This window comes from Polistes canadensis, unplaced genomic scaffold (assembly GCF_001313835.1).
Source record: "Polistes canadensis isolate GaletaPanama2010 unplaced genomic scaffold, ASM131383v1 scaffold_286, whole genome shotgun sequence".
Classification (NCBI taxonomy): Eukaryota; Metazoa; Arthropoda; class Insecta; order Hymenoptera; family Vespidae; genus Polistes; species Polistes canadensis.
In genome coordinates, this window is record NW_014569833.1 from 134,447 (window position 1) to 143,658 (window position 9,212).

A 9,212-nucleotide genomic window follows, 5' to 3' on the forward strand; every position below is an offset into this window, starting at 1 on the left:
AAAAGAAAGACGAGAGAGAGAGAGAGAGAAATTCAACGCGTGTGCGTAATAGGATGAGAAAAGGATACGAAGAGAGAGAAAAAGAAACAGTTCGTACCTCCGCGATAAGCGAATTTCCCTCTCCGGAGGTCGAAGTTCGAGACTGGCCGACGATCATGATGGACGAACTTGTCTTTTCCCCTCTCTCGCTCGAATGTCGTCTCCCACCTATCGCAGTCGTTCCCCTTCTCCACTCTTTCTCTCTAGCCCCCCCTTCCCCCTGCCCCTGCCCCTCACCCCACCCCACGCCTCCTGCTGAACCAGCCCCACCAAAGGTCGACGACGAACAGCCAACCACTCGCGAAATTTTTCAGGACCGCACTCGCGGTACTCCCGCGACCGAGAGAAACGAATTTCAAAAAAGTCATAAAACAGTTTTTTAGCCGAGATTCCTCTACCTCTTTCTCCATTTCTCTATCTTGTTAATTCTTTTTTTTTTCTATCTACCTTTTCAATGTCTCTTCTCTCTTTTATATTTCTTCTTAGTTTTCTTATTTCTATTTTACAAATTTGGAAAAGACTTTTACTAGAATTCGCGATCGATCGTTCACGAGACCCACGAGCATACATAGAAAGAAAGAGATACATACATGTATACACATAGATATATATATATACATAGAAAGAAAGAGAGATAGAGAGAGAGAGAGAGAGAGAGAAGAGAGAATCCGTTTCTCAGCGACACTACTACTATTGCTATTACTGACCGTTGTCACGTTTACTTTGAGCGCTAACCCGCGCTCACTAATGTACAATAAGTGCAGGAGAAGAAATAAGAGTAAGCTGGATATACCGCACAGTGGTATATATCGCGAATATATCGCACGCCGCTTCTCTCTGTCTACTCTATTCTGCACTATTCTACTGTACTCTTTCTTCCTCCTTTCCTCTCCACTGATACTATTCATTCTCTTTCGCACACGCAGTGGCGACTCGATGCTTTTTCTTCTTTCGTCCGTGGTCGTGGTCGTGGTCGTTTGTCCATCGATGAGCGCACGCACGCACCCACACTTTTATATTTATATACATATATATTTGCACATGCACAACGCGTACGCACACGCGTTAGATATTCGCGATTACCACACGAATTACAAATACACATGAGGAAAAGAGACAGACAGAAAAGGAGAAAGAGAGATAGATAGAAATAGAGATAGAGAGAAAGAGAGAAAATATCGTGCCGCGATACCTCGAATACGCGCGCGCGCGACTCGCTCTCTCTCTCTCTTGCTTACAATTTTATCGTTCTCTATTTTTCTCTTCTCTTTTTATCGGCCGTCACGTTTAACTCTACTAATTTGCTTTTTTGTTTGCTGCTGTCTACTTATTTGTTTATTCCTATCTTACGTAGTTATGTCTGTCTGTCTGTCTGTCTGTCTGTCTATCTATGTATCTATCTATCCATTTATCTATCTCTCTTTCCGTTTTTTCTCTCTCTCTTTTCGCTATGTCTACCGCCTTCCTGGCTGCCTGCTCGCCGTAGACTGGCGTGAAAGAGCGAAGGGGAGGACCGCCATGCTTTCTGTCTGTGCATGATATGTATGCGTATGTGTGCACGTGACGCGCGTGCGAACGAACCGATCGCGAGAGGAGGACGAGATTCGCGAATAGGTTTCACTGTGCACAGCTCCGGATTGGTCGATGAGTCCCGAAAGCTTACCGAGAGAACTTGGCCGTTCGTTCATCCATTATGATGCATGCTGCAACAGTTTTCAATATTTCTCTTTCTCTTAGTTGTGAATCCTTCGATTAAGTCCCCCCCCTTACTCTCTCCCTCCTTCTTTTTCTTACTTTACCTTATGTGCAACTCTTCTTTGTAATCCCCTTTCACCCCTTCGTAACATTTTCTTTTACTTAGTCTTACTCGAGACTAATTCGAGAAAGGGGCCTTATTTAGTTCTTATGTTACTTTTTTCTTCCTATAATTTTTCTAGTAAGATTATAACGAATAACAATTTATATTACAGGAAATATCCATTGAAATATTTTCGATAAAGTGCATCCTTTTAATTGCGTTGAAATTAACGGTGCGAAGGAATGAAGCGCGAAACAGTTCTCCTACATTTTCATATTATATTAGGACACGTGTTAATAAGAAGAACAAGTTGCCATCTGTCAATTGTCTCGCGAACTAACATGTCGCGAGTTGTCACGTGAACCCCCCCCAACCCTCCTTCACTTTTTTATACTCGATGCACCGTAATTTTTATTCAAGCGTTTAATACATACTTTTTATGACCATATTTAATTAAGAACTATTATATACTGCATTTGATAAATTTAATAAAAAAATATATTTATATCTAGAAAAAATAAAAGAACACAAAATTATGTCTGAAAACGATTGTTTGCATTTATCATAAACAAAAATAAGAATATTTTAGAATATAATCATTGTGTGCTCAATATATACACCCATTAATTTTTTTATTTTTCGTTGACTTCTATTTGTAAATGCCGTACATCAGAATCATAAAATTTCGATAAGAGTTTCAAGAGACTTCACAAAAAAATTATTTCTTTTCATTTTCTTTTTATTATGCTCATTTAATCATTTTTCACATTCTTATTATGTCGTCAAACTTTTCTAGAAAAATTGTTGCTCGTTCCGTTAAATGTTTTCTTATACGCGTTAAAAATATCTTTGTTGCTGTTTATTTATTTATTCATTTATTTATTTACTTATTTATTTAGGAGATTTCGATAATAAGATTATCTCTCTCTTTTCTTCTTTTTGGGAGAAAACTACGACAATTTGAGCGCGACTAGATATTTATTTTGACTAATCTCGCAAATATTAACATCGATTATTATTATTGTAAATAACACTTGTTAAAAAATGTTTACTTTGACATCCTTTTTCTGACTTTCCTTTCTAATTTTAGTTTTAATAAATAATTAATTTGCGCTAGGATTGTGTCTAATTTTTCTTTCTCCCTTTTCTTACCCCTTTTTTATTGGTATGTAATATAATAATAATAAAATTATTAATAATAATAATAATAATAATAATAATATTAATAATAATAATAATAATAATATTAATGCANTTCACTATGTATGAGATTAAAAAAATCATTGGCATTTTTGTATGCATCGATACGACTAAAGTATTAATAAATATAAATAAATTATATTACATATATACAAATACATATATTCGTTCATATATTATTTTCATCGTATTCTCTATCGTATTTTCTTTCATAAATATTTTAATAAATAAAAAATTCATCTCTTGTGATGCGATGACCGTTAAACACAAAATATATGTTACAAAACGTAAATGTATATAATCATAGATTATTAGTATAATATCAGATGTACAACTGGGGTTTAAAAAAGATCAAGAAATAAACTTGAGTTTCTCTTAGCGATTTAAATAATAAAAAAAAAACACAAAAAAAAAGAAATAAAAATGTAACTAAACACAGTCGATCATCATACACATATCGTGCGTGCTTCTAAAACTTTGGCGACAGCAACGACCATTACGGCTCACCATCATCAACATTAATCTGAATATATGATATATATATATCATGATTACATTGTTCATTATTCTTTTCCTTTCTCGTACGAAATATATTTCATAAAATATTAATTTTTTAAATTCATTAATTCTGATTTTTCAATTGATTCTTTTAACGCAGTATGATAATAATAATAATAATAATAATAAAAAAAAGAATAATAATAATAATAATAATAATAATAATAATAATGATTACATTCTTGCTCGCAAAACTTGCTACGTGCGCGTAATAAATAGTTCTGAAGTATGATTTCTATTAAAATAATATAGTCAATCACCTCATACATCATATTTTGGGGATCTCGTCAACGACATTTTACTTATTTTTTTTCTTTTGTGCGCCTTACATCGCATAGCCGAAAGTATAGAATTAAAAAAGATAAGCCTCGGTTAAATTATTTAAAGGCGGCTTGATGACAATAGTTTTAACCGGATGGATGAAGTAATATAGTTTTTTGTTTTCTTGCATAAGTGAATTAAAAAATGAGTTTTTTTTAACGTTATAATTTGTCTTCAAAAATAAAATTTAAAAAAGAAAAAAAAACAACAACAAAAAAATATTAATTTAGAAGAATATAAGAGCATTAAAGAGACTTTGCTTTAGTCACACAAAAGAGACAGACACGTTGCGCGCGAGATGATATAACACGCTACGTTCCTGAGTTAAAATAACCCGTCTCTCCATGTCGTCTATTTTATTATTATTTAATAAATGTTCGCTTTTTTTTTCTCAATACCGCACACGATAGAAGAAGAGTATTGCTAGGCTAAATCGAGCCTGGTACATAAATATATCAAGAGGCAAGATGATTGCTGATCAAATATGGCGTGAGGTTACAAATGAGAACTATGAGGCTGCTGTTCGTAAAATAATACATAGGCTTCGCTGGAAACAACCAATTTAGCTGGTATCTCCGAAACATGGCTGTCGTTATACTCGTGCCACTCTCCTGAGTACGGATGCTTGCAATATGCCGTGTAATGACCGGAATACGTTGTACCGGAATGATTAGCTACACCATACAAATTGTACGTGCAACCTTGCACTCTTGGAGCGGCAAAGGCACTGAGATCCAAATCCATCAATGGAAAATCAACCATCACGTTTAGCTTGCCACGAAAGCGTTCCATCGGCGAGAATCGTTTCAAATCTATTGTTGTAAATCAAATGTTAAGGTTAAATCATTGTCTTAGAACAAAATTGCAAATCGTAATACAAGAAAGAATCCAAAAATATTCCTATGTAGGTTTATTTTAACACTGAATTCTTATCTCAATACTGTTTTTTCTGCTATTTGTTTTTCTTATAAAGAGCTCAGTTGACAGGAAATGAATTTTTTTTACAAAATTCTACATAATTGTAGCGATCCATCAGAACCATACACTGTGCAAACTATAAGGCCCAACCCATCCGTGTATATCTTTCTATAATTTCTTTTTTTATCGAATTATTGAACTGTAAAAAATTTATTTTTTCATCTAACATGAATCAAAGTGTTACATAAGAATATATGTGAAACTTTTTCTTTCATTTTCTTGGAAACGATTAAGTATTTAATCTTACTGCTTGCACATTATACGATCCTGATGGACCTCTACAATCATGTAAAATTTAAGTGTCCTGTCTACTTGACTCTCTCCTTGTTAGATTCTAAAATGTTAAAAAATCTAGAAAGTCTTGATACCTCCTTATATTTAAACAAAGAAAATTGAGTCAAGTTATGCAGAAATCTATCCAACACTAAAAATTACCAATCAATAGAACAACACTTACATTACATAATTATTACAAGCATACACTTTCTTCTCTTCCATCTATTTTTATAAAATTAAATATTCATATTAAATTTACTTAAATTCCAGATCATCGAGAAGATTGGTAGCTTTCTGCATAAAACTAAATGCCCAATTTTTAGAAAATAGTTTATAATTCATCAGATCATATATATGCAAACAAAAGGATACGGATAACAAGAATTTTTGGGAACTTTTGTATGCTAAAACTTTTGGTACACTTTCTCCTCATCTGACATTTCGAACATGTTGGTTTCTCATCCCCATCGAGAACTTCTTCTCGCGTAAAATGTTCTAAGCATTGACTGAGCCTGACTGTACCACTTCTAGATGGAATCGGTAAACTTAAATCCCAAAAAGGATCCAACGTTACCGATACGTGATCGCAAAATGTACAACGTAAAGACGATCGTAATTGTCCAACAAATAAATCAACTACCATACTGTCTTCACTGCGAAGATAACGTTTCCAACTTTCTGCTGCTTTTTCGCTTTCCCTAATTTCAAAATTATTATTAATCAAAATAGAATAATAAGACAAAAATTGTAACGAATATAAATACGTGTATGTGATAGGTATACTGTCTTACGTGTACATGTCAGGTATATCCGTGTGAATTGGTTGGGGTTTAATGGTGACCCTATTAACATCTTCATGCAATCCTTCCAACAAATACCTAAGGAATTCTTGAGCATCTTGCTGACTATATCCCATAAATCGTGGCGTAAATCTTTGTATCTGAGACTTTAATGCTGTTGTATTGACCGCGTGATCGCAATCAACTTGCCACAATTCGTGTATTACTTGGCTGAATGCCTTGATCAGAGCACCTTTCATACTGGATGTAGTTGTATTTATATCGGCTATATAATGCTCGTTCATGACGTATTCTAAGAGCGGTCGGGTGTTGCTCAGACATTGTATCACGCTGTTCATAAAACACTGCAAAAAGTAGATTATTCATTGTTTGAAAATTATCAGAAAATTATAACAATAAATAAATAACTTTTTTATATGTGATTTATAAAATATATTATCTATGCTGAGAACAATCAATTATATATCTTATAATACTAAGAATTAAATTTTATTTAAATGAACTGTACCAATATATAATAGGGTAGGTTTAAATAAGCTAATAATACAAATATAATACTCACTGTATTTCCAATATTTCGCAAACCGTTTAAGCCACACTTTTCATCTCGATGAGCTTGGAATAGATTACGCACCGGTCTATTGGTTGGACTACCCTCCTAAAAAAAAAATCGTAACAGGATAATTTTCAAGTATAATATATTTGTTATGTTCTATATGTATGTATATATATATGTGTGTGTGTGTGTGTCAGAAAAAAGAATATATTACACAACGATGATGATAAGAACCATCACAATAAACAATGATTAGTCATACGTCTATCATTTGTTTACACAAAAAATATATTTCAACCTTAAATCAAAATATATGTCATCAATTTTCATTATTACATTTATTCTGTTAAAAAATGCAATGATTTATCTAGGAAATATTATTTTTCTAATATTTTGCAACATTAAATTTTGGATTAATTTGGTGATCCATGACTAGACATATATTCTTAATACAAAGATGTTTAACTTAAATTGGGGGGTGGTTACCAAGGGAAAAAATAAGGAAAAGAAAACAAATAAAACTACATATCCTCTTACCTCAAAATTAACTTCTAGTGGAAATATAATAGTATTGAAGGATATCGTATTACCAACAAAGCTGGTTGTACGAACATAAGTAGATATACGTTTTTGAGTTGCCAAAGGCTCCACGATGCCTAATAAAAATGCATAAACTAAAACAAGAGCTAACAACGTCCAAGTACACCACAAAACCCAGCCGATTATTTGCGTGTAAGCCAGTTTACGAGAATTTCAATGACACTTAGCAAACAAAACTCGTCAAAAATATTACTTTTAAGTGTAATACTAAATTACATTACATATATATATATATATATAGATATGTACTTTATATAATGAAACTTATCAAAGTTGAAGATTTTATACGAATTATTTTAAATCAAATTGAAGCAACTGAATTTGTACCCATTTGAAACAACAAAATTAAAAACGATCTTCGAGCAGTTGAAATCCAAAAAAGTTCTCAACAAAATTTTGATCTTTATTTTGACGATGACGAATTTCAATTTGTTAACTTTAATCCAGCTTTCTCAATTCTTCTCACAGAACCTGGTGCAACACCATTTATTTTTTTCTAATGTTTATTTCTTTATCACGATGAAATCTATGAATGAAATATCGAAAATAATCAATTAATAAACACGAATAACACTTTTGAGAATGATACGACGTACGATGGCACATTTCTACTTGGCATCTCTTTTTCCTAAAGAAAGAAAGAGAGAGAGAGACAGAGACAGAGAGAGAAAGAAGTTGCGAAGGAGCTCTGATCTATAAATAAAATTTGAAGGCGCTCACGATTAACGGATGAGAGTTTCTAGGTGGTGACTTGGACCCAGTAGTAAATGAACAAGTTTCGTAACATTTTTAAAACGAGATAATCATCAAATGGAATATATTTTTCTCGAGCTACGTCGTATTTTTTCCTCGCACCAAAATTCTTTCTTTCTTTCTCTAACACTTCTAAGATAAAAGTTGACATTTTTAAAATAAAAATTTATATGTACGTATAAATAATCGGCTATTTAGGTTAACTGGGATAGTTGTTAGCTAAAGTATCTGATAAAGTAAGCAACGTAACACATATTAGTATCACGATGGTGATGGCGTGGTGTGAAGACGCTTGTGCTTGCACAATATAGAAGTATGTTACATAATGATATAGACTGTTGCAAATGGAGGTTTTATCGAAATGCACAATCAATAACAAATATCTACGTCGTTAAGCATCGTGCGAGCCTTTGTTGAATATCGTTAAGTAACGTTTTGCATATTTGTATTTGTATTTGTATAATAATCACTGTGTGAAATCTAGATTTAAAATTAATATTAAAAGTAGTAAGAGGAGGAAAAGCAAAACAACACATAAAATTAATGAAAAAAACGATACCACAACCGATAATAATAATAAAACAATACTTGGAATAGAGGTTTGAGGGTATGGGGTAAAGGGTTTAACTTTTCCTCCATAACAAATTGATCCATAGAGAAGAATGTATAGAGAGCTTTGTTATTATCAATACGACACTCACGAACTGCTCGTTGCCAGTGCGATATAGATTTTGTTGTCTTGTGTTAGGAGTGGTGGTCGTTCTTGTAGGGGAAGATATAAGACCATTAGCTGAAGAAGAAGGTGTTGTTGTATTACGGTCGATTCCAGAAAAATGCCGTTCTTGTCGGTTGGACGTTGATGGTACGGACGGATCATCGGAATGGTCATCAGAGTTTCTTCCCGAGATATCGTTTTGTAGTACGGTATATAAAGTTCTGACCTCGAAGTCGTTATCCTCGATATCGAATGGATTAACAGGTGAAATGCTTTTGGTACTGAGCTCGTCCAAGATGTCATTATTTCCGGTAGAAACAATAGCATTCCGACGATAAGTATTTACCGGTTGGGTCGAAGCTATCTCCTCGTTATTGATACCACGTATTATTACCTCGTTATCGTCGATCTCAAAATCGTCCAATTCAATCGAGGATTTGTGTTGACCATTCTGTTCGTCGTTATCGTTACTCAAATACTCGGTTGTAATATTATTTATTGGATTATTAGTAGTAGCGAGATTAGTTAGCAGGTCAAAATTATTAAGAACACCAATCAAACCAGCAGCAGCGCCACTAGCAGCAGCACCACCATCACCAACACCACCAACACCACCAA

At 33.4% G+C, this 9,212-nt stretch overlaps 1 protein-coding gene across 1 annotated transcript in view; it reads right to left on the reverse strand.

Moving 5' to 3' along the window:
- Nucleotides 1–3,911: 3,911 nt before the first annotated feature.
- Nucleotides 3,912–9,212, reverse strand: part of LOC106791113 (putative uncharacterized protein DDB_G0277255) — an 11,397-nt gene continuing 6,096 nt past the window's right edge. The window contains exons 4-8 of the mRNA XM_014756509.1: nt 8,581–9,212; nt 6,533–6,628; nt 5,962–6,314; nt 5,543–5,868; nt 3,912–4,728 (exon numbers count right to left, since the gene is read on the reverse strand). The exon at nt 8,581–9,212 is cut by the window's right edge and continues 1,487 nt beyond it. Coding sequence (XP_014611995.1) covers nt 4,412–4,728; nt 5,543–5,868; nt 5,962–6,314; nt 6,533–6,628; nt 8,581–9,212 — 1,724 coding nt within the window. The 3' untranslated portion in view covers nt 3,912–4,411. The remainder of the gene's footprint in view (nt 4,729–5,542; nt 5,869–5,961; nt 6,315–6,532; nt 6,629–8,580) is intronic.